General features: G+C 36.5%; 1 protein-coding gene across 5 annotated transcripts in view; it reads right to left on the bottom strand.

Annotated features, from left to right (window-relative positions):
* Positions 1-7,465: 7,465 nt before the first annotated feature.
* Positions 7,466-27,384, bottom strand: part of LOC105248852 (putative mediator of RNA polymerase II transcription subunit 26) — a 195,722-nt gene continuing 175,803 nt past the window's right edge. For 2 of the 5 annotated variants that reach the window (XM_011253879.3, XM_025410599.1), the window contains exons 3-6: positions 25,776-25,992; positions 19,783-19,937; positions 14,535-19,520; positions 13,153-14,326 (exon numbers count right to left, since the gene is read on the bottom strand). In XM_011253879.3, coding sequence (XP_011252181.2) covers positions 13,430-14,326; positions 14,535-19,520; positions 19,783-19,937; positions 25,776-25,992 — 6,255 coding nt within the window. In that variant the 3' untranslated portion in view covers positions 13,153-13,429. Of the gene's footprint in view, positions 8,611-9,803; positions 10,060-12,516; positions 12,665-13,152; positions 14,327-14,534; positions 19,521-19,782; positions 19,938-25,775; positions 25,993-27,384 lie in introns of those variants that run through there. The other 3 variants (XM_011253880.3, XM_011253881.3, XM_011253882.3) reach the window with 3 other exon arrangements.

Here is a 27,384-nt window from a genome sequence, read left to right as displayed (position 1 = left end):
TTTTTTCCTATAACTCGAATATTAAAATAGCACTTTATCTGTTTTTACAATTCTATCATATAGATACATCCATAGAAACGAGCCAGTGAATCGATACTTCTCAATGGTATACTTTGTGAATTACTCTCGTCGATTTCGCGCACGGAAATGGACACTTTATGCGATCGCTTATATCAAATGATGTGTCTAATGATGTGTCAAGTCACATGTGTAACAGATATTAATCTAACAATAAGTCTAACATTAATTTTTAAACGATAAGATCAATGTTTTCTCACAATCTCCAGACAAATTTCAATTAACTAACAATTTTTACTTGCTTCTTTGATTGATATAAAAATATATTTTATTATCCATCAACGCGCAAATATTTTACTGACAAATCCAAATCGAGTCGCATAAGCTTATTTCTTATATTTTAATACTGACAGATACTAGGTAAGAAAATTTTTTTCATTTAAGATTTATGAAATATAAAAATGTTTTTAAAATAAATAAAATTATTGAAAGAAGGCTCCCATTATATCTCGCCGAGTCATTTGGTATGCGCGCAATAAAGGATAGAATACAGCCGTTAATCGTATTGTATGATTTCACGCCCTCGGCATGATATGTCTGTACAGTCGAGTGCCGGTTCCGGATAGGGTATTATTACGAATCTCGCGATCCTGACACGCCGCTGGTGCGTACCACCATGCACGATCCGCTCATTACGTTTCATTTGTCCGATGCCATGAGCGCCATTTACGCATGGCAGGCATCATTAACCCTTTTAGCGCCGGATGAGTGAACTATCGATTGTACGTACCATACGTTATGGGGGGTATACAGGAACGGCCTTAGCAAGGCACAATTTAGGCCCTTAATGAGGCCCCGAAACAAGGACTATAACATGTAACCAGCTTAGCCTATGATCATGTATCTGCAAAGAGATTAAAATCGATAAAGTTTCATCAAACTCCCGCTTTCTCATTTCAAAGTTATCGATGAGGGAAAATAATTCTCATGTTTATTCATAAATTTATAATAATGCAATAATCAATGTGTTCTTTTACATTGCATTTATACGTATATAGCGAAAAACTCATTGAAAATATATCAGCTTTTATTCTTGTAAAATTGATCAAATTAGCATAAGAGCAGTTTCTGGTACAGCTACTGGTTCATGCATGTAGACGTATTCGTACACGCTCGGGTACGTTCTCGAGAGAGAAATAAGCAACGGAGAACGCGTCTCGTTCGTTTCGCATGTTTCAGAAACGGCTCCTACATCGCGATGCTACGCCTGCGAGGCAACGCAATCGTTTCAGTGCCGATCCATACAGCCATCAGGTTCACGCAGACAATCTCAGCTCGAGGCGCGTTTTTCTTTTCTATACACGAGAGCGAGCGATTTATTCTTATATCCTTGACGCCATGCGAAAAAACTAAAAGAAAGCTGCCGATACTATGACGCGTGAAAACAATAACCTGATGTGAGAGAAATTTCACAGAAGGCTGATCGTAAATTCTCGAAATACTATTCGATTGAAAATCAATATGCGTACGTATTATTTGGCAATTGAAGTTATTTTTCTCGAATAACGATGTATGTGAGGCGATTTTTTTTCTGGCACTCGCAATTGTCTTGAGTATTGATTTGACATTAATTCAATGTATGCGTTCTTTTAATAAATTGCAAATTTATTTCATAATTATTTTTTTTAAATTCTTTTTATACAGTTTAAAATAATAAAATTGAAAAACTTATCTCCATTTTCTATTCCGTTTAACTATTATTAAATTTACTTCTTTCATCAAAAATAAATACTTTTTTGCGTAAGATTTGCTGAAACTGAATTGTATGTACGCGTGTCTAGCTCTAAAACTAGCCCTAAAATTAAATCAATAAATATATGTAAAATTATAAATGCGGAAATTCAATTATATATATAATGAAGGAAATGTCACATTTATAAATATCATAATATTTTTTATTTTCATGCACATCTGTAAGAATTTCACATATAAAATGTTATTATTTTTAATCAATATTAGAGTTTCTAAATTTCTATGGATTCATCGTTCTAGCAAGGATGGACCTGACATCTATCTTTGTCACTAAAATAGATACTGTGTCCGCAACTTTTTTACCATCCCTTTCTGATTTAATTTTTGTTAAATACTGACAACACATTTTAAATACTGATAATATAGTTTAAAACATGCAAATACATAACACATCTAAATACAAGATTGTTTTTACCACAAAAATAACACGAAATTTAATATAAATCGAAATCAACCCTCAACAAGTTTAACCACCCCTCAATAGATGGTGCTGTTCTCCTGTTTAAATATGAATAAAATTATTAATTATTTCAATTATAATGTTATTTATTAACTAACTTCATAAATGCCTTAACAGTATATCAAAAAACAAACAAATGAATGCGAACAATTAAACATAAAGGAATCAATAATATTTAGTATACTACTATCTTGACTATCGGTATCAAATTTATAGATTATCATACACAAAGATAAAATTAATTAACTCCACTGAAAGCAATGTTCGAATAAATATTTTTTAGCATTCCTAATTCAAGATTCTATAAAAAATATAATAGAAACATTAATATAAAATAAATATTATGTTTTGTAAATTGAATAAAAAAAATGGTTAAGATTTACTAGATTATGTAATAGAAAAAATTTCATCAAATTAGTAGTATTGAAAGCTTTTATCAAAAGATGTGATGCGAATAAAGCTTGCAAAATATATTATAATGTAAAGAATTCATTTATTAAAAAAGAGTCTCAGTAGAGTATAAGCTTATTTATTAATAAATTATCAACGAAATAGACTACACAGGATTCAACTTCACATGTTAATGATTTATTAACTTAGTTTCACATACAATAGTATTATGCGTGAACGATCAAACATTGTATAAACAAAATTTACAAAATAAAGTATAAGTCTTTACATCTAAAAGCTACTAGTGTAGTAGTGGATCACATAGCTTCATACTTTTTCTCGGGTCCGGCAAATATTGCTCTTTCCGAGACTATCTTCTTCTTTATTTTATTTCCTATCTCTCATATATGTATATATATATTTATATATATTTGTATTTATATTTATATATTTATATATATTCATATTTATATATTTATATTTATATATAAATATTATGCCAAATATTAAATAAGATAGCTTTTGCTAATTTGTCCTAGCACGGAATTCGGGTGTGGGGAGGAATCGGGGGAATCGTGTACATATGTATATTATACTCATTTAGAGAGATTTAATGATCTCTCTATCTTGTAAATATAAAATTATCATCTCTTATTGTAATACCACTGACAATTGATATAATATATACGTATATATACATACACACATATATATATATATATATATATATATATATATATATATATATAGCTATGTTATTTGCAATAATATTTATAATGTACATCGAAAGTGCATTCGTCGCGTTTCTCCTAAATTTGTTAACCGGTAATTTCAATCACGATAAGTCGTTTGTCATTACTAATAAGACCGTTTCGCTTCTTCCTTTCTTTCTTTTTTGGTGCCACTTGCAATTCGTTCGCTAAAAGAATTCCGTTTCCTTCCTTATCTCGATTTTTTCGCACATGCACACTGTTTCGTCATCTACATTTTTTGCGCGCACACGCACACTGTACATTCCGTTACAGAGGACAAAAATGGCCTGCGTACTCTCTCGTTTCTTCATTATATCTCTCTCAAAACACAACAAGCGAACGAAACCGCTCCGTAAATACTCTACTTTTGATATAAATAATAATAGCAATAAATATATCTGCCGAAAAATCTCGTGACTTTTATTTCACGCTCTAATAACTATCGGTATATAATTCTCCAAAAGATTCGCCGCGCGCACGCCTAATTGTCGTCCGTCCGATTAAACTGTCAACTATCTTCTTACGCTACTATGTCATAATCCTTCGTTCAGTCGATGCGACGCAACAATTTTCGACGATGTAGGCCCTTCGTTAAAACTTGCAATGTCCGAGCTGACTGAGCCATCGAGGAAGAAGTTTGCCCGTCAAAGATCTATTTTTGATCCAAATAATCTTACATTGAGTGAAAAATTAAATAATAAACATACGTTGAAGACAGATTTGTTTTAATTGTATGCGTACAAGAGCTACTTCTTCCCTTTTACTTTCATACGGCGTTGTATAAAAATGTGGCATATATTAAACGTACTCTACTTACATCATGTAATGACCCGTAAAGAATGTTCTTATAAAATAGCCCTATAATATATTTTTTTTCTTTCCCAGTCATCTTTCGCGACATTTTAAATAATTAGAAGCCACAATGTTCGCTGTTGATAGAGATGCATTATTAACGCCTAAAATCGTTCGCTCGACAGCTCGTGTAATAATTAATACCTTCATTCGCCAACATTTGCATTTAGCATTAAACAATCATACTCGTCGACTGTTCATCTCGCACGGCGTGATTATTAATAAGGCGCGTAAATGTATATATGTATATGTATATCTATTTACAATATCATGGAAAATATACAAAGAGCATCGGCACTACAGTATATATTCTCGATTCTTTTTAAGACGTTTGATTCTTGCGTATATGTCACTGAGGTAAGTTTTCACTGGTTTCTTTTTTAAACTACGGTCACTCTCTCGCATTGCATGCTCGAGAGAGAAGGGACAAGTACTCTCGGCAAACATCTTAATTTACATCGATCCCAGAGAAAGAAATTAGCAAAATCTCACGCACCAAATTGAGGACCGTTTTTTGCAGAAAAATTGGCATGTATAAAAACTAAAAACTTTTATAAAAAGTTTGTCAATTATCTCCGTAAATATCTTTATTGAAAGATGAGTATAGATAACTTTATTAACGAAATCTATTATAATACTTTCTAAATATGTTGCTAAAATATGGAAAATTGTATAATATGAATAATTAAATTGCTATAAAAATTATAAAACAACTATAATTAGTAAAATTTAATGTTTAAAAAATAGGAAATTCTGTAATTTTGTTGAATTATATAAAAGCGGCCCTCAACTATTCAACTACGAATCATTTGAAACGCTAGTTTGGGCGAGAGAAATTGAATAAAAAATTAGAAATGTCTTAACTTTTAACGGTCCCGTTGTGTGTGTATAGTATGTGTATGTATAGTATATGTATGTATGTGTGTATGTGTATGTACAGTAATGCCAGCCATTTACGTATTATATTCTTTCTATCATCTTTTTTTTATTTTCACACAGTATGTTTTACTGAAAACGTGCAGATTTGAAAGAATTGTCGTTCGCGGCCGTGATATGTTTTTCACCATTCATCAAATGAAACGTTGCATTGCAACGCGTTTGGTCAAGATGAAACGTTACGAATCGTATCGCAGGAAACGAGAATACGATTCTCCGCTGTCAATTTCTTTGCGAAACTTAGTAATATGTGATATCGCGAACTTTTGATTTATTTTGATATAATGTCCTTAAGTAGAGATGCGCACCGGGAAAACTGCTCGCAAAATTTTTACGAGCTTTACATGGTATATGATATTTGTGATTATGCCTAAAAGTGGCCCAAGTCGCAAATATAAGAAAATTAAATCATCAATTCCTTGTTTTATTCATATTTTATAAATTATACACGGGCTCATTTTAAATTTTAAAGTTACGAAAAACAAATATTATAAAAAATTAACATTTTATATCTTAGCATGATAAAACTATTTAAAAATATTTTTTAATACATAAAAATTTTATTATCTCAGAGTAAAAAAATATGACTCGGGCAACTTTCTGCTTTAAGAGAAGACAGAAAACGTACAGTTGTAGACAAGACTTTGTTTGAACCGAGAAACCATCTTCATAAAAGATTTATAATTCCTCGTGGATATATAAGGTGACATCAAGCGATTATCTTTTGATATAGAGTAGCTCCGATTTAATCTCAGAGGCAAATGTAAGCTTACAGACTCGTCGCATATGCGTTTTCACTAACGTTAATTTATTTGTAAACTCGTTACACTGTTGGCCTTTCTTATATATATCTCTCTGCATTATTTGTTAATAAGATGTTTATCGTCATAGTTGACATATTTACAGATGTAATATAACGCTAAATCTGTACGGACCCGTTTTATAGCTAATTGTAAGTGTTATGCAGCCAGTGCAGTTATAGCAAAGTTTCTCAAGTTCCAGCGTGATTTACGTATGCGCGTGCGTTTCTCGAAGAAATCAAAGTTACAAATCATAGAAAACGCAAATTAGGAATCGCGCGATATTTTTTGATACTTGCATCTTCTTTATTGTCTATTGTACATTTCTGAACGCGTCGAAATTATTTCAATAAAAATAAACTTGTGATTTTTATCGCAACTTCAAATATTCAGTTTATAGCATTTATAGCGTTTCCTTGAAAGAAAAATTGAATTATATTTTTATTCTAAATATTGACGGTATATATATTTTAAGTCTTATGTCAAAATTTTGTTTTGTTTTATTTTATTATTAGCTACATGTAATTTCTTTTTATTTTTAATAATCTAAATATCTAAAAATTTGTTATATTTGCTCTGAAAAATCTGAATATTTAAAACGACGTTAAAAGTCAATTACTCGTGTGTGTGCATTTGTTAAAAAATACCTGGAAACCACATCTTGCAGCGGATTGCTTCGCTACTACGTACTATACAAAATCGACCCGTAAATTATTTAATTGCAGCGTGTGCCAGGTTTATATCGTTTGAGGAACATTTTGTTAAAAAGATGATCGCGCGGATCAAAAACGTCTTTGCAGACGCATATAGATTAAAAATAGTTCAACGAGCCTGCAGCCGATGTTGTCACGGTTTAAAACAATTATTCACACTCTGTATATAGCCTTCTAAAAAAATGCATTACTCTCTATGGATAGTGTAATGAAGGTTTGTTCGCAAAAATATCTTTTTAAACCTATACACGTTTGCTTACACGATTGCCCACATATATGGGCAAATACATATTTTCAGGAAACATCCATGCCTTCAAATGGCACGTGTAAATTGTAAAAACCACGCGTAGTAATCGGGAGAGATTGTATAATATATATTAATTATAGAAAGTTTGTGTGTTTAAAACACCGTCTTTTCTATTATTTTATTAATGGAATCTATAGACGAGTGTTCGAATAAAATAATTGTGTGACAAATTATTCGCTTATGATATAAATGTAATCTCCTTCTATCAATCGAAAAACATCTGTGAAAAACTATCGCTTCCAATATTTTGCTTTCTGTACGTAGTTACATAGATATTTAGTATTAGAGTAAATAATCTAAGAGAATGCATGCTGTAGGCCTATTTTGTATGAATTGGCCGTAGTATTTCTTGCATATGTATGTATATATATATATATATATATATATATATATATGTATAATATATTTCACTATTAATTATGCAATTTTACATGCCTGACCATTTCTTTATTAAACAGATGCTATTCGTCATAAAACAGAATGCACAAAAAATATTACAGCAGATATTACTTAGGCTTTGTCAATTAATTTTATAGAAAAAAGAGAAAAATGCTTGTTACTGTTATATGAGATTGTTGTAATACAGTTCTATGTTTAGCGTTGCATTCTCATGGCCATCGTTTCTGGTATCCATCAAAAGCATTTCTTTCAATTTAATCATGGACAAAATTTTTGATTATGTTATCGGAGACGCTTTTCACATAATCATACGATGCTGTGTGAGCGTCCTAAAGCGTAATATTTATATATAGGAATGGGAAAAAGTTTTAGAGAGAGATAAGATTGTACAATCTCTTCTTTTTGCTCAGAGATGAAATTCTTATAATGATTTTACAAAGAATTCCGATTGTTCGAATGTAGCAAATCACAGTGAACGATCACCGAAACATATATGACTGTATATTCATATACTTTCAAAGTGATTCATTTAAATAATATTTTTGCATCATTTATCACGTATCAACGTTAACATCACGTACTTTTGCACCATCTTACTTAATTTGTCACGTTAGAATCGTTATGTGTGTAATAAAATTTACCGTGATTAAATTAAATCGCACTGAATTGTACCTGCTTCAAAATCGCTTATTTCGCAATTACTTCTATCTAATTAATCAATCATTAATTATGAAGCAAACGGAAGTATATTGGTAATTTATAGGACGTGTACAATTTGTGTGAGAATTTATTAATAATTTATTAAACGGAAAGCTGACTAAAAATTACATTTCCGCACAAAGATCTTCGATACTTTGCGATTTACGACAAATGTAGTGTCGATCGCACGGATGTTTGCACTGACACCCATGATTAAACAACCATGATCAACACGGATCACCGGCATTGTTTCTGTTCGGCTTTGGCATGGTCCATGATTGCCCTTTTCGATGATCTCTTGGCCTCCGATTTGCCAGCGCCATTGATACCCTTTGAACTGGTTGCTGGCAATGATGTCACTTTGGGCGACTTTTTCAAGTCTTTGTGGTCGCTAGACGCCTCCGTCATCTTGTCCAGTTCCGCCATCGCCTCTTGTATCGCATTTTCCAATTGCATATTCAATTTACGACTTCTAGAAAAATAGGGGAGGAACGAGAAAATTGTACAGTTAGACAAATGATTACCAGCGATTACACGTGCGGATTAGACCGATCAGAATAATTGAGCTCATAATATAAAAGCTAAACACACAATCGCGACTAATAGACTTTGCCAAGCATAAGTGATAATAGTTGGCTACATTATAATTAACGCGTACAATTTTTTGTCAAAGAGAAAAACCACGTCAACGAGTCATAGAAAAATATTTTTTTTTTCTTAGAAATAATTTGATTGTGTTCATATAGATTTCTCAAAAATTTTTCTATACAATCGTCTATCACATCGCGCGTGTGTTATGGAAATTAGAATTATATGTATATTTAATAATACAGAATAAAAAAAGAAAGGGGAATAAGAAGAAAGATGGCTGAGAGATTGAAGTAGAACCACTTAACATATTAATGTCCAGCACATATAAGTATCAATATCCTTTGGCTAAGTTAACAAGAATATTGAACCGCAGCTACGCAGTAAGCTATGCGGGATAGATTTAATTGGCTGTTGGCTTGCTAATAAATACTGTATGATTACAATCACTATAAGAGTTCTTCAGAAAGAAAAAAGAAAAAATTTATTATTATTAGATATAAATTTGTTACGAGATAGATTTTCATGTCTTATTTTTATCGCAATATGTTCTAATAATGCGATAAAAATGTAGTAAATTTGTTACAAGATAGATTTTCATGTCTTATTTTTATCGCAATATGTTCTAATAATGCGATAAAAATGGATCAAGTCTGTAGATATCTATCTCGTGTAGCACGCGTATCTTTCTTCGTTTATTCTTTCTCTTCTAAAAATGTACAATTATAATTAATTAAACGTAATACAATTTATATAACATGACGTGCATATTTTATGCAATCTTAAAAAGGCGACATAATGCAATTCTACTATTTGACATTTATAATGCTCCGAATAAAAGCATAAATTATATATATATATATATATATATATATATATATATATATATATAATTCATAATTCTCTAGAATCGAGAATGCCGGACGTGGAGAAAAAAAAATTTTTAAATACTCAAGCATCTCTCCTATTTTTTGTTTTCCCCTGAATATTTACATTAATGCGATGTATATTAAGCGACAAGATAATTCTAAGAGACTCTCATCTTTCGATAGTTCATCCCTGTCGGGGCTGACTCACTTCCTAAACTTTTTACGGGCGCGATGATGCGCCTCGAGGCCTTCGGAGAGGGACTTGAGGGCCTTGACATCGACTTGGGTGCGACCACCCCCGCCCCCGTACCACCGGACCCAAACCGTCTTAGTACCCGGAGGGCCCAAAGATTCGACTTTTCCCGGCCAGGCCGGGCTTCCTCTTGCTGCACCCCACACTAGGTCACCGACCATCAGTTTCCATTGTTCATGGTTTCCGTCGTCTAAGTCCTTTGTCTCGGCTACTGGGGGTTCCAAAGAAGGCACGGTATCTTTCAGAGTTTTATAATCTCGATTGTTTTCGCGTGATTATTAAAAAATTACAAAAAAGCCCATCTCCGAGAAAAGACTTTTGTACAGACATATTGGATAGAAAACTGTGACGGAGTCGTATAAAGATAATTGAGATAATTTTTTAAAATATGATTAATTTTATATTGAATATTATATATTAATAATATTAAATTGCTGCCACTTCTTCTTTTTATCAAGAATTTATAGTGATATTTATAGTGATTTTTCTCCTATTATATCACGATTTTATTTACTTTACAAAATATCAATAATTGTTTTTATCTAACTTATATGAATTGTTTGAAGAATATATTAATATTTTCAAAGGATATATTTTGTATTAACATTTGCCACGATTAGCTACAAATTTACCATTATTAAAACGATCAATAGAATTACAAATAATTAGTTTTCATGTATATAAACGTGTACGTACATATCGTGATACGATACCGCATAATTTCCATCTGATACATCTGTATTGATCTCGATTGCGAGATGTGCAACGCATAACAGCGAAACGTTATGCTTATAGTGCGTGTCGCAGAGGAATATTTGAAACTGATGGTTTAACTACTCGTCCAATAGTATCGTAACAATGTGCTTCTTGCTCGCGTATGTGCTCGTTAAAAATGATTAGTAGCTTCATTCAATGGTGATAGGCGAGTTCCAAGGCAGAATGAAATATCAGATGATTCGAATACATGCAATGATTTTCTTGATATGAATGTTATTTATTCTATATTGTTCTTTTTGCATTATTCATTTATGAGAAATCTCTTCATACATATATCGCTCAAGCGAATAAACTTATAATAGAAGCTTATAATACTCGAAAAAGATCAGGTTTTCAAATTTTAACAAATTTTAAGAAACTTTTTCATTCCTTCTTTTATTATTTTTAACTTTTTCAATGCGAGTTTCTTTGTAAAAAAAATTATGATTGATTGATTTTGCGAATAATTATAGTTAAATATAACAATTTTATTTTCCGATTCATCCTAAATTTATTAATCCAACTTTATAATTCAACATCCAATTTTATTTCACATTTATATCCACCTAAATCATTGTCCAGTAAATGTTCCGCAGTCGTAAAATAATTCGAAAAAAAGACCTCCTCGGGAATATGCACATGCTGTACGCAAAACATGAGGGTGTATATGTACAAGGTACGTTGAAATAACACACGATAGTGAGCCACACCCCTTCCGAAATGAACATATGATTCAAGACCCTTGGCCACTCGGATGACAATGTAATTGCATGGGTGATGATATTAACAAACCTGACAGCCAATTAGTAAACGCAAAAAAAGGGGATCTTCAAGGGCATTATTTACAAATGTCAAAAGTTATTTTCTTCACTTCCCCAAGCGACGTCGAAGACTCGTACGTGATGAATGAAGGATATTTAGTACTGACACCACTTACCTGTCTCTCTTCGACTTCTCGTTTAATATGATTAATAATGCGACATTATAAATCAGTCGCTATCATAGACTAATTCTAAGAACTCAGTTCTGATTCGCGCAAAATATTTTTCTGGCATAAAGCTTCGAAGAGGGAATGATCCCTTTCGATCTAGCATCCAATTCTTGCATACGCAGAATCTCGAATATTGTGAAAAAAAGCTGCTACCAAAGCAATTGCAATGCGGCAAGCGTACATTTTATCATGCAACGATCAAGCACACAAATTAAATAAATAAATAAATACATAAATACTATTAACACACAGGCAAAATTATGGCATACGTGGCACTCGGTTGAAACAGCAAATAGAGTTAGACAATGCCAATGAAAATTAGACAGTGTACGCGAGCATGTGAATTGCAAATAATTCGATTAAAATCATAATTTGAAATACTCTTAATAATAACATTCATACGATAATTATTTGGTGATAAAGAGCAACGAGAAGCGCATTGTTTTTCTCTTGTCTAAACGAAATCATAAATGAATTGGTAAAACAATGATCGATGCTTTACGTTCCTCATTTTCACAAAGAACTAACGAAAAACATCCTGAAGAAGAAACTTTTTTACGATTATCGAAATAAAGTATTAATCTGTGTATATGATCAATATAACTTTAATATACTTGTCATTAAATTATAAAATAATTTATATGCAAGTAGTCTAAGTATTCTCGTATAAAATATAACTAAATATTTTTTTTATTCCGATATATATTATTCTATTAAAAATTGGAAATTTTTGTACATGTTAATTATAAATCTATACTACATTTCTTTCTCGTTTACAATGACAATTATATAATTTCCAAGTCTAAAGTTCTAAGTTTAAAGTTTCTTTGTAGAATGCTTTTACCGTTACTAATTGTAAGCGGAAGTATATTTTGACTACTCATATACTATTAACATCTAAGAGTACCATACAATACTGACCATCTTGGTCTTCATGCAGAGTAGAATGCATGGAATGGATGGAGTCCAGCTTTCGCTTGATTCCGCGGCCGAGGGCATGTTCCCTGCCCTCGCACCTCACCGTGCTCACCACACCTTCGGCTTGCTTCAACGTCTCTGACGTATAGATCTGTCAAATACAACTCGATCAACTCAGGCACAAGCCTACCAATCGCATGCTAATATCATTTCAGTATATCATTCAGTGCCGATGTATTATTTTTTATTACTTAAGAATTTCGATTCGTAGTTTATAAGAATTTTTTTATTTTTCTCGATCGAGCATAGGAGACAAAAGCGCAAAATTCCAATTAAAATATACAAGAATCGGACAATACAAAAGAAAAAAAAAACAACAAATAGAATTGAAGGAAAAAATTATTAGAAAGATTAAAATTTTGTGACCGATATCTCCAATGCTTTTAATGCAGAAATCACGCGATTCATCGGTGCATGCAAACGATAATACTAAAAGAGACAAACTCAAACTCTGTTTACACATGCTTACATTGCAAGGTATATATATGTTTAGAGAGAGAATCATATATATAATTTTTATCAGAGAGAGAAAAGGATAATTTTCAGTAAAAATTTATTTTTTCGTTATTATATATAAAAAGGAGTGATTTTTTTGCTAATTAATCCGATCAACACACGGTTAGTAATACAATTACATTATTGCAATATACGATTTAAATAATAACGCTACGAATAAACGAGCGCTCTTCACCATAGTGAAGATGTAAAAATTATTAACGTTAAATACAAACTAATTACAAACTTAATATTATCGAATGTAAACCGATCGCAACTTAATAATGCCATTGATATATATCTATCTCATTCCAATTTACAAAATTAATTAATTTTGTCCCGCGCGAAAAGAAAGCTGCGATTACTCGTCTGATGATGAATCACTCTCCTCAGCATCGTCGCCCTCTTGCGCATATACGAATTGATTATAAACGTATGGATTAATGTAGGCTTGCTTACTAGGTGTGTAGTTAACAACAGCAATGCCATTAGGGTCAGACCTATAATTATATAAATGTGGATACATGTTGGACGGCGCGATGCCAACGTTAACAAATTTTTGCGAATACCCGACATTTTGTGGAGGACAATAAGACATCCCGGTGTTATGTCGTTCCAATAATTTCTCTGTAGAATTTTGTTCGATCTCTTCTTGCTCCATGACATGTTGTTCGATTTGAGAGACGCGATTATTATCTACGCACGATTTATCGTTGAACTTGTTATTAATTTGAGGCGACATAGTATAATGAGCGTGATCTGGCACTAAGGCTTGCTGTCGATAAACGTTCGCATTAGGGACATAATGCTGGCCATGATAAAGGATTGGTTGATAATGACCGTGACCTATGATTTGCAATGGATTGATCTCAATCTCCGAATGGGAAATATCCGTCATTTCTTTACTGACGCTTAGTTGATCTTCCACGGTAGAGTGGTCCATTGTGTCTGAATTAATGGAATGATTTGGTGATGAAGTGTCCATATACTCCTGTGAGTCAGCGTATGTGTTTTCTGCGTGTGTCGTATCGGCTGGCTGGTGCATGTCTATTATAGTTAGATGACGGTTGACCTGCTCTACGTGGGTACCAACCTGGATCCCAGTGGTCACTGTCGACTCCACGTAAGTCTTTCCGTGCAAGCTCGGTTGATTCAACGTGATTTCCTTGGTGGCGATACTTTGCATTCTCCAATCTTCCGATGCTACCTGTACATCGCCCGAATCCGGTTCGCTGCTCGAAACGCAATGAACCATAGGCTGAAAATAAATTGCGCATCACGTGATAATTAATAAATGCGGATATTCTTTAAAAGAAGGAAAAAAAATTCTACACGTCTTTTAAGCTATAATAATCAAAATTTAAACAAAAATTAAATCATATCTTCTTCTATAACATTAAGAAATTAAAATTTGTTTTAAAATAAAAAATTAGAAACGATTCCATTTATTATAAATTATTTTTTACCGTAGACGACGAGTGATGTCTAGCAGTGATTGGAGGCGCTGGCGAAGCTGCACCGTGTGTAGTAGTGTCCACGGCCGGACTATTGGATCTCTGACTATTTCCAGGACTATGAGTAGTCGTATCCGGTGGCGATCCTTGCCGCATCATCGCCGATTGTACCACATTGGTTTGATTTCCGGCAGTTTGCGTAGATACTGAATGCCTTGCCATAAGCGGACTATGTTGTTCATTTTGTTGAGCCGTTTTTTCCACAACGGTCGTGCTACTACTAGCGAGTACATATTGCTGCTGCTCGATATTCTGATCAGACGATGGCGAATTTATTCCGCTCTTAGGGGAAGATGATGCCGCTTTTCCCTGAATCATACCGGAGCTCAGGATATACGATTGATTCTGATCGAGATTTAAAGAAGGTTCGACCGCTTGTCCACCGTTAGAAGTTGCGCTTTGAAAATTTGGTATCTGATTATTAGACACCATAGTCGTTTGTTGCTGTACGATCGTCGTATTCTGCTGGACGAATGTTGTATTCTGTTGATTCGATGCCGAGGAAACGGCAATGTTTTGCGCGGTAGCACAAGGTACCATAAGAGTTTGCCCATTCATTTGTATGAATTCCTGTTGACCCTGCATGTTCGGTGGTCTCACTTGTGAGGTATTGAATGTTACTTGCTGATTCGGACTGACATTTGCTACTATTGGACTTAGTTGATTTCCGAAAGATGTTGTTCCATTTACCAAAAACTGGCCACTGTTTGGTGAAAGAAATTGTGCTCCCGGACTGTGCTGCTGAATTATTTTTCCACTAGTCGCTTGCGGTGCTCGTATTACCATACCAGCTGGACCGGCAGCCAATATACTTTGACTGGGATTGAATATACTACCATGACTCTGCACCGGTGTCAACACATTCTGTCCATTGACATTCTGTATCTGAAGCTGCATCCCAATGTTGCCCGTATCCTGCAGCAATGTGGCCGTTCCATCAGCAGACATAACCATGCTACCTAAACCAGGCACGATAAACTGCTGAATAGTGGGGAAATTTTGAACCATCCCAGTCGCTCCGTTCAACAAATTCACTGGTTGAAGAAGATTTATTTGCTGAGTCGGTTGAGGATTCGTAATTATTTGCTGAGCATTAAATTGTGCAGATGCCGCACCAGTCTGACCATTCATGACTAATTGTGCCGGTGCTCCGCCTTTGCCAGGTACAATAGTTAACGCCTGAAGCATAGGCCCGCCTATACTCTGAGCCTGAAAGTTCTGTTGCGCAAAGTTCGACTGAGATTGCATTAGCATACCAGCGTTTTGCTGGGACGAAGCGATGTGCAGCATCGATGCTACGGTCTGCGGATTCGCTTTTCGCTTCTTATATCCTTTCTTCTTGGTCATCGCTGATTCCGGCGATAATAATGCCGGTTGTCGATTTATCGTCATACCTTGATTGGCATTGACAGTTCTAGATACATCCTGATTTGTGTCGAGGATTGACTGAGTGTTTTGTATAACGTTGCCGGTAGCAACCGTTAAATGCGGTATCTGCACATTCTGACCTATACCGTCCATCGTCATCACGCTAGGCTGAATTAGCACTGGCGTCTGAATAGTATTCACGAGAACCGTCGGTTGTCCTATCACTTGTTGGGCTACCGCAGGAATCACTTGGCTGACGGCTCCAGTCACGCTAGTAACCATCGGTGATACCGACAACGGTGGCATAGAACTGGCATTGGAAATGATTTTCGGTGGAGGAGGTGCCATTACGCCATTGATAGCCGACCCAGTACTCGCCATGATGAGTTGACCGCCGCTGGATACCAGTATATGGCCAGGCGGTAGCGTCGATCCGGCAGAATGTTTTAATATACCACCAGAAGTGAGGACGTTGTGAACTTGAACGTTGGCTTGGGGATGCTGCTGTTGTGGCTGCTGCTGCTGCTGCTGCTGCTGCTGCTGCTGCTGTTGTTGTTGTTGGTGGTGGTGGTGGTGCTGTTGCTGCTGCTGTTGAGTTTGCGGCTGCAATGACGAATTCGTACTTGTCTGAGGTACTTGTATGCTACTGACAACACTTTGGACCATTTCGAGCGGAGACTTAGACACCATTGTCGAAGATTGATTGTGCGAAACAGTGGAATGAGTGGTAACTGAAGCACTTGGCACATTCGTTAATGTCGTAGATTGTGCTTGATGCTGCGGCTTATTCGGCAAAAGATTAGGTATAGCGGGATTCGGTATCGCAGATGGTGTGTTTATGGAAACGGTAGCGGTATTCGCTCTTCCAGCTAACACAGACGTAATTGTATTACTGCTAACTGTATGACCACTGGCCATAGTTGTTATCACGGATGATGTTCCACCGAAAGTGTTCATAGATATCCTAGAAACTGCGTTTACAGCGTGCGGATGCGGTTGATAACCGTCCAAGGAATTTTGTCTACTCGTTATTTGTCGTTTCACTTGAGGTGTTAAATTGTCCGATGCGGAGGAAGACGTCTGAGATGGCGATGTGCTAGGTGGAATACAGCTGGAACTCATTGTACCGGAACTAGGAGTCTCAGATCTTTGTTCTTGAATGTTACTACTAATCAAGGATTGCGACGGCTGTTGTTGCGCTTGTGGAGTTATTGTTTGGGAGGGCATTTGGCCTGACAAGTGTGAATGAGGTGTTGGTGGTTGCGAATAACTATGTGGTGTCGCTGGTTGCGATGAGATAAGGCTCTGCGGAGTTGCTGGTTGCGAAATCCCAGGTGTCGAAGCCGTTGGTGTATCCGAATTAGCTGGACTATTCGTACCGATAGGAGATCCATGACTGGTGCTCACAGTACCGCCTTGTATTGGTCTAGAGTCAATTTGTTGTTGATTGCTCGTTTGATATCGTTCGCTGAATGTTGACGACGTGACAGGATCTTCGCGCTGATCCGTATTCATCAGGTACTGTCGTTGCATCTGTTGCTTATATTGATCTTGAATATAAGACTGTGTATCAGCACTGGTGACGCAACCTTGACACGGACTGCTCTCGGAATCTGTGCCATTGTTGCTCGATGTAGGCGTCATACTGCTGTGTACGACAACCGGCGAAGTCGCGTGATTCTTTACAGAAGCAAATGACGACGAGGTACTTGTAGGACTGGCGATAGAGGAAGGCTTTGGTTGAGAATTATAAGTGTTCGAGACATGCATGCCATGATTGGCTTGAGGCGACGCTTTCGGATTGTTGTTCAACATGCCCACTTGAGAGCTACTGACACCGGTTTGTCTCGATATTGTGCTATTGAGCAGCGCCGTCTGCTGGGCGAGGTACCCGCTGGGATCCTCTAGGAACGAAGGACCGCTGCTATTGAACGTTGAACCTATCTGATTATTATTTTGCTGATTCTTTTCGCTGAACTCATCTACTGGACTTGATACCGAATGTTCTAATCCGTTATTTGTTCTTGATTCTACGGCACTGTGTTGTCGCTGTTTCTTTACTATTATTTTATTCGATTTCGCTTTCTTTCGCGCAGCCTCATCCGTCCAGTTGGAAGGCTGTGGAATGTGATGATGAAGTGGTGGCACGCGATCAAACGAGTTGCAGGTGATATTCTGCACAGTGACGAGGGACGGTTGATGGGATACGGTCGCAGCACGATTCTGCTGCCATGGTGGTGTTCTATTGTTAAAATGCAAGTTGCCGGGCTGCCCATTTGGTCCCATACCAGACTGCTGCGCCTCAACGGCGTGAGTCGTATTCGGGCTTCTTCCCGTGTGATTGGATAAAACGAACTGCTGTTGATGTCCCATCTTTGCATCTGTGTTTGTCCCTTTCGAAGGATCAAAGTTCCTCATCGGATATTGTACTTGGTTTTGCGCGTACATTCTCTGAACGTTCTCGTGAGAATTATTTGGCAAACCATTTTGAACTACATGATGTCGTTGCAATGAATGATTATGTAACAGAAGTTGTTGCTGTTGTTGTTGCTGCTGTTGTAACTGTTTCGCATTTAAATCCTCATCATTAATTGATGACGCTCGATTGTGCCTATTTTGAATGTCAGTAGCATTGATGTTAGTCATAATGGCAGAGCCAGTTTGCTGCTGCATAACGTCCACAGAGTGATGATTTATTTGCTGATTTGGATATTGCGGCTGAATGCAAACTTGCGATAACTGCTGCTGATGTTGTTGTTGTTGTTGCAACTGCTGTTGAATCTGCATCTGAAAATGATCCGATGATTGTGGCTGCATAGCATGCTGACTTTGTTGAGGCTGTTGCGGCTGCATCTGATGCTGGTGAACTTGATGCAATTGCGGATGAAGGGCAGCTTGATTCGACACTTGCGATGATTGCATATGATGTATGTAACTTTCAGCAGGATGCTGAGAGTAATTTGTCGACTGCGGCTGATCTATTTCCTGAGTCAAGTGCTGCTGTTGTTGTTGCATATTATGCTTTTGAATCTGTTGCAAATGCAATTGTTGCTGCTGTTGTTGTTGCGAATTCAAGTGCTGCTGCTGTTGTTGCATTACATGCATCGACTGTTGATTCAGCTGATTGATATAATGGGGAGCTTGCTGCTGCGCTAATTGATTTACCATTGTATTCTGATGCTGTTGTTGTTCCTGTTGCTGCTGTAAGATCTGCATATGTTGCAGCTGCTGCTGATGTGGTAACAACTGCTGCGATTGTTGTTGCTGCGATATATGCTGCTGAATTAGTTGCTGTTGTTGATGCTGTTGCTGCTGCTGTAGGATAAGTTGTTGTTGTTGTAAAAGCTGCTGTTGTTGTTGAGTCATATTATTGTAATTTGTACTCTGCTGATTCATTATCAGCGGATTGTTCATCAGCATGCCCGACATATTGTGTTGGTTTAACCTCTGCTGAGGATTTCTTGCACAATTGTTTACATCATGATTCTGGGAAGGCGAATTTAAAGACTGATGACAGATTTGTTGGCCGTTTTGTTGGACTTGCAGATTCGGGATCGTGATTGGCCATACCTAAAAATTAAATAATTATAAAATAAATATTTCGACAAATATCTAGTGAAACGTAATGAAAAAATGCATGTATAAAATATATGTCGTATACATATATAATTGGTTGAATAATTCTTTGTAAAAATTTGATTATGTAATTTATCTACAAAATAATAAGAATACTGCGAGATGCTTAATATTATACAAAACTATGATTTTTGGCTCAGAAAAGAATTCGATAATTTGCAAAATTCTATGATAATTACATTCAATTCACAATTACCTGCGATCCATTAGGCACCGGTGAACCTTGAACTCCAGAAGCCGCGACCGCGGCAATAGCTCTTTCCCGTTGTACCAGAAGTTGCGAAACCGAGACGCCGGAATAAATGCCGCCTATGCCTCCCAGTTTCCTCTTCTTCTTCTTGCTGTGACCATCTGCGCACGTCAATAAAGTATCTCTTAATAAACCAGAACCGGAATTCAATTATATCTTCAATTCGCCGGCATCTACTTGAAGTTGAATCGATAAAAGCATTTCCCGAGAGTGCAATTGTGAAAGACAATAAGTCTCTGGCGCTAGAGAAATTAAAATACGACTTATTCACCCTAATCCCGTGCCGTCGGCGTTTTCGCTTATTATTCAGGCGATGTTCCAAGCTCCTTAATGAAACAAATGTTCCATTTGAAATCCCGCCGCAAGGTTAAATTGTATTTAGCCCGACATTTCCGTGCTTTAACTCTCTATCTCTTTTAAAACATCGGCCTTTCTTTCAATTTGCATTCTCATTCCGAAAAATATCGCAATTAAAAGATAGAAGAAAAAGAAATGAAAATTTTGAAGGCTTATACCAATCTTGGAATATGTGATAACAAAATAGAGTTACATCATATCTGTAGATGTAGAATACCGATAACAACAACTAAAAGTCATTACAAGTACGCGAATATGTTAATTGATGCAATATTTATAAATTAATCTTACATTAAATTAGTATCATGATTGAAATCATTTTGTCTTCTAGTATAATGTAAATTTTATATATTTTCTAACAATAGATATTTGAAAAGTTACACAGAAATTATAAAAATATATACAGAATATATACAAAAAATTCCAAAACTGCAATTCAACAAATAATAAATACAAAAAATAATGGTATATACACTATGTAATATGAACATTAGAGTATTTTAAACGGTATATAAATATACTCAGAAAGAGATGAGAGGATTAAATTAATTATATTTTGAAAACATTATCATTTGCATGTCTTAGAACAGTTGCAAGGATCATCGATTCTTCCGAATTAGCATGATTTACGTGTTAGAAAGGAGAAGGATTTTCAACGCAGGGTGATAGGTAAGGGGATCTTTTATCTGTAAGCCTGCAGAAGATAATTATTCTTTGTGCGAGTCGATTGACGCGGGGAGAGAACCAGATTATTCTTGGCGAAGAGGGGAAAAGCATGAAAACGACGAGAAGAGAAAGCGAAAAGGGAGGACGATCATAGTAATGAATCTAAGGCAACTTGTCTGTCCTGACGGCAGTTTAACCCGATTTTCCAAGGGAGAATTTGCGAAAGATTTGCGTAAAATCTTTGGATCCATTTTGTGGCTTCCGGGGTTTTCACGCCAACGCGTAAAGTCTCCCCACACCCATTTGGAATGCCTGCAGTCAATGGTTCGAGCAATAAACGTTCTCGTCGTTAAACTCGATGAAAGAGGGCGACGTAGTAATTGGAAGATGTACTTCGTCGTTTGCGGCTGTTTTTAACCGTCTCAGGTACTCAGTTAAAGCACTCGGATATTCGTTAGTAACTTGCTCGTAATAAATGATTCGTTTTACGGAACGCATGCTTGTTAAATATTAAGAATTGAATTATTGAATTAATTTAAATATTTATTAAACATTTTTCATTCACGGAGATTGTTGTCCCATTGATTTGGCTAAAAATACATCTTTCTATCAAATTTTGAAAATGGATATGTCAAATTATATGGTGCGGTTTATTATCATGTAGATAAGATTTAAAGATAATGTAAATTAATTTCAGAACTGCAATTACTAAAAACGCTTGAAAGTATCAAAATACATAAAGTTGTAATAAAAGAATTTTCAATTTTTCCAGAATATTATATTAAGAATTTAAATAAAAATTTGAACAATTTCTGATAACAAATTAACTCCAGCGACAAGGGCATCAATTCGCTTGAAAAGCTATGGATACAAACGCACTTGTAAAGATGATATTCGTAATCTCGCGAGATAAATCCACTCTTCATCGGTCTCACTGACGCAGTAAGGGCGAACGTTGGTGGCATCGTCGGCGCTTTAACTACACCTACAACGAGAGCCAGACACAAGCGTCGCGAATTTACTTTCAAGCTCCAGCAATCTCGACAGCAAATAACTCTCTTTAGTACGAGCATGAAAATCCGCCAGGATCGCGTCGTTACGCCGTTACGCCGAAGGCGTTGATGCGGACTGAGCGGAGTGAGATCGAAATGCGCTTGCGCGACCAACCGATGGGAGCGGACATGAGGGTGGCTTGGGAGAGAAACAGAGAGAGGAGTAAGGACCCTCCGCCGAGGGAACAAACGTCACTCTCTCGGGGCAGGCGCAAGAATCACAACCGGACACAATCGTTGGACCACAACACTGCTCTCCCTCTCTCTTTCTTTCTCTCTGCTTCTCCCTATTCCCTTCTCCCTATTCCTTATGCGCACGATCGTGGCTCGCTTCTCGTACGAAATTAACCCTTATCAACTCTGTGTTCCACCACCACCTTTCTCCATAACCCCCACCGCGGAAATTACAGCCTGGCTTCTTTCACCCCTTCTTCTTGTATCCACCACCCTCGCCATCGGTCGCGATACGCCGTCTTCGTCGTTGTCATCGTTGTCGTTGGCAGCGAAGGGAAAACGGATTCTTTTCTCCTCCCGGGACTTTATTGATCGACGCCGCGATAAGAAGGCCGCGAGCCGGCCGATTGGTCTAAGGATATGGCCGCTACGCCGCGATCTCGTCACGACGTGGTAGATAGAAAATGCTTCTTCGCAATCTATTCTTTCTTACTGCAACCGGATTAATTCAAATTAATTAATTTTATCTACCAATTACATCAACGATAAACACGATAAATATTTTACAAAGATTAATATTTTTATTTGAGTACGCAATATATTAAATATCTCATTAACTAAAATCTTCCTGCTCACCCTATGCGGATCAAATCCATGTGTTTATACTTCGTTTCAGCCCCCTATACTTCTTAAGAAGATTATTTTCGTCAACAACATCCTATGTAAATACACCTTTCGAAAAGAATGCGAGACCTTAATAGAGTCATCTCGTGTAAGCGGTAGAGTTAATCTGTCTACAAACGCAACGAAAACAAACACACTCGCATACAAGTCAAATCCACCAACGATTTTTTTATGGTTTGCCACTGCAGTTAGAAATCCAGTAGCTTGTGCGAGGATGAATCGTCGAGGTTCATCGCCTATAAAATCTCTCGTTGCTCTCGAGATGTAGCCGTAACTGCCACAAGGACAAAAGTGATCGATCGAGCGCCAGGGAAAAATTGTTTACAGAGGAAAATTGCTTGGAATGGTAAGAGATCACGCAAATCACATTTTGAATGTAAACATTATTACTCATTCGATAATTGCGTGATATGTCATGAGTCTCATTAAATGTGTTTCTTAATTTCTTCCGATAATGAGATTGGACTAATTATCCTAATTAAAATAACTGGGTCTAAATAGCAGAGACCTTTTATTTACGTTTCTGTTATATTATATATCTGAATATATAAAGCGGAAATTATTTTATTCGCGTTTCATTTATCATTTAAATATATACAGAGATAATTTTAAATTCTCTCTCTATAGAAAAAATTTTTACTAAATTAAATTACCCAAATAGCTTATTAAATATGTCTGCAAATAAAAAAAATGAAGCAGTTTGCATATCCGAAGAAAGTTAATGCGGCAATTACTAAACACATTACTAAAGCTGCTGTTTACAGCAGCGGATCGTCTCAGATAATTGTGATTTCCATTTTGCTCTCGTGACCGACAAAACTGAAACAGGCGTTCAATCATTCCTACTCCCAGAGCGGTATATAATCCATCGTACGTAAGCAAAGACCCTTCCCTTTTGAGCTCTTTAGCAAAGTCAAACTGAAAATCAGAAAAAGGGGGAATTAAATCGGGCTCCCAGCGGGGGTGAGCGCGTTATGAAAACTCAGAGCTCGACGTTCCACGGTAAAGATTCATTCTCCACTTATTCCCTTTGCCGTTCTTCCCTCTGTCATAGGATACGTACGTGTGCGTGTATGCGTGTGTTTGCGCAGAGACCGATGGCGCGGTAAAGAGAAGAAAATCGAGGGAAAAAGCTACCGACCCTACCATATCCAGCGTGTCGTTTTATATCACCGGAGAATTGGAATCGAAGCGACGCGAGTGCGCATCGATGTTAAAACGACCCTATAAAGTCCCATAAAAACATTGCCAACGACATGTATGTATATCCGCATGTACATACACGCACCGACCGTAAACTCGAGTTAAACTTTAGTCCCAGATTTCCAGACGCAAGCGCGAAACTATTCACCCTCTCTACTCGATGCCACGCACGAGTGCACCTATGCACCGGAATGAATCGCGCTAATTTATTTACGAGCGAACACAACGAATCGATCCGTCTTTGTTGTTGATAATTGCACAACAGATTCTTTACAAGGAATATCGCATACGAAGAGAGAGAAGAGTAGATTATATATATACGTAAGAGAGAGGATAGATTTATATTTATGAGATATAGATATAGATATATATCTTATAAATATAAATCTATCCTCTCTCTTTACAAGACCACAAATAAAACCGTATTTTAATCTTTTAACTTTGCAATGTATAAAAAAATTGTGATATTTTCTAAAATATACAATATTTACGTTATGTAAATACATCCTTTTCACGATATTCGAATAATTCGATGTTCGAGAAACGAGAGACGTCCTTCCAACCCCCTCTGCGAATAATATTAAAATGTGCGAGAAGCCCAGGGTGAAAGTTTAATAACCGTTGGTCGCCGACACGGTCGCGTCCGGCATTCAATCTACACAAGCGGATTATAATTTCTAGCCAACGCAATTTGGAGTACAGGTAGAGGTACGCTGGGAAACGCGTTTGTCGTGCGTCCTACAACAGCCGCTTAATTAACGGCGCGGAAGTAAGGAAAAAAGAAAAACGGAGGGAGGAGGAGGGAGAGGGAAAGGAGCAACGCGGCGGGATGGGTCGGTTATGGGATTTGGTAATGAAATTCGTTGAAGAGTTTGGCGGCTATGGTGATACATCATTCCACCCGGTCTCCGTTTCGCCCTCCACCGCGTTTCTCTCGAGTTTTAATGCGCCAACGCGGCGGACGAAGAAAAGACGATCCTGAAACGGGGGAAAAAGAGGGAGAAGGGGGTGCGATGGGCGAACCGACTAATGCCGCAATTTCGTCGTCCTTCTTCCACCGACTCGACTTTTTTCCCTAATGATCACGGCTCACTTGACGGGGTGGAAAAACTTTTGGTCTTCCTCCAATAAAAGTTGGCACGTGTTCCCGCGCGACGGTGAATAAACGTCTCGGTGATTATGGCGCCGATTCCACGTCCGACTTGACAGAAAACTTTGTTAATACACCGGATCGATAGAGAAAGTTTCGCGGGCACGTATGCGAGTTTGACTGTCGAAGTCGTCGAGATTGCGAAAACGGAGCGAAGTCTTGATTTTGATCGATTGCGGGAATTGCCTAACGCAAAATAAATTTGAAAAGTTTATTGCAATAACGGTATAAATATTTAAATGAGATATATAAATAAAAAAATACTACGTAAATATAAAAGTACTATATATATGTAACTGCTATATATAATAAATATTATACTATGTTTGCTCATATTTAAATTTCATTCAAAATTTATATTCTGAAAATTTTTAACTTACACACATTTGAAAATGTATTTTTTTTAAATTATTAATTAAATTATTTAATTAATTATTAATGTAATTATTAAATTAATTATTAATTTAATTATAAAATTATTAATTTAAATATTATTTAATAAATTATTAATTTAATTATTAAATTATTAATTTAAATATAAAATTTAATATAAAATTATTAATTAATTTCGATTTTGAATTATTGCACTTTTTCGACGGTGATTTTTATATTCAAATAATACCTTCACACAATTGTAAATGACACATTCTTACCTTTTCTAGCTTTATCCGGCGATGTGGGCGAATCGGCGTTCGCGTGAATCGAGGTCGTTGTCGGGCCAGAAGATAAAGTCGACGATGAGACCGCCGGTGTACAGGACGCAACAGGACTGGCGGCCGCGGACGGCAGCAAAAGTTTCCTCTTATGATTGCAGAGCTTGGTCATCTCGCGCGTCTTGCCCTGATCCGGGCTCCAAGGTCGTGTCGCAACCTGAAACAAGAACGTGCACGCCATTCGTTATTCGTCTGATCGTATCGCGTAGCCGTGTAGGCGTGTGATCGACTAACGAGTTAAATTTGAATCTCCTCGAATGCACGATGAGAGATCCCAGAATATCGTTTGAGGCTTTTTTGAAAGCTTTAACAAAGTTAATTAAATCTTAGAGAATTATATTAATATTGTCGACGAAGTACTTTCATCGATCTCTAGGGTTGATCGATATGTAAAATGTGATTTATATATTTAACAACCAATCTGCTATATAAAATGATAATCTTCTTTACCTCCACCTGTTTTTATCAAGAGGATTGCCATAATCGGTAAATATCCACGCTCGAGAAACAAAAGCGAGCGAAACTGGTAAAAAAAGGAGAGACTAAGGGGGTCGAGGGACCCAGCTGACGAGGCTCATGAATCTCATGATCGATGCGCGATGTTGCGAGCGAAGTTAAAATGCCTCCGAGTTGAAAGGCCGATGCCCATAATGGCCGTGCACCGGACTTCGCCGTGTTACGTGTCAGCTCGGGAGACTTTCCGCAGCAATTTACGGCCGCAAACACGGTGCCATTACAACGTATCGCAAGTAAGATAATGCCACGCTTGATATATAAGAGCTATCCGTAAAGTACCTAGCGCGCGAAATGTTAATCATCGTTTCCTGATGGTCTTTGATGATAGTCAGGATACGATAAGCGATATCATTAATCGTTACTCACGGAAACAATAAATTAAGGATTATACCGCCACATATTTATTGATTAAAATATCTGCAAAATATATTTCGCGATAAAAAAGAATGTAGCAAATTCGCGGATAATATTCTCGTCATGTTTAAAGACGCGAAGCGGGTTTTACGGAGCTAATGGAAAATGTGAGATTCCGCACAACAGATTCGCCACGCTCCATCTGAGCTGGTACCTAGTAGCTTAATTAAGAACGACCTGAATACGGCGCCGAGATTAAGCGTACTCTCGGCGCCGGTCGGCCTTGGCATCGAGAGCCAACGAGTGTAATAATGTATACAGACAGTTAACTCAATCAGTCCTTTTCTCTGACTGGCCTATCATTCATTCCGCTTCTGGCAAGGTGCTCATCAGCACTGATCGCATTACCGATTAATCGAGCCCACCGTGATACCAAAGAGAAAACGACGAAGTTTGCGTGCGATTCATTTTGAAAATATTGCGGATCGATCGCAGATCTTGTCGGAATAAATAAGATAAAGTATTTATATTTATGAATTAATTACTATCAATCTTTCAATTAAGAAAGCGATATTAATTTTCTGTACTGGAAGACGTTTCTAAAAAAAATTGCATCTTTAAAAGGACAAAAAGAAAAAATAAATAAATAAAAATATAAAATATAAAATAAATAAAAATA

Source organism: Camponotus floridanus, unplaced genomic scaffold (genome assembly GCF_003227725.1).
Source record: "Camponotus floridanus strain SB8 unplaced genomic scaffold, Cflo_v7.5 scaffold33, whole genome shotgun sequence".
Taxonomy (NCBI): domain Eukaryota; kingdom Metazoa; phylum Arthropoda; class Insecta; order Hymenoptera; family Formicidae; genus Camponotus; species Camponotus floridanus.
Note: the sequence above shows the minus strand (reverse complement) of the source record. Positions and strands in the feature narration are given on the sequence as shown.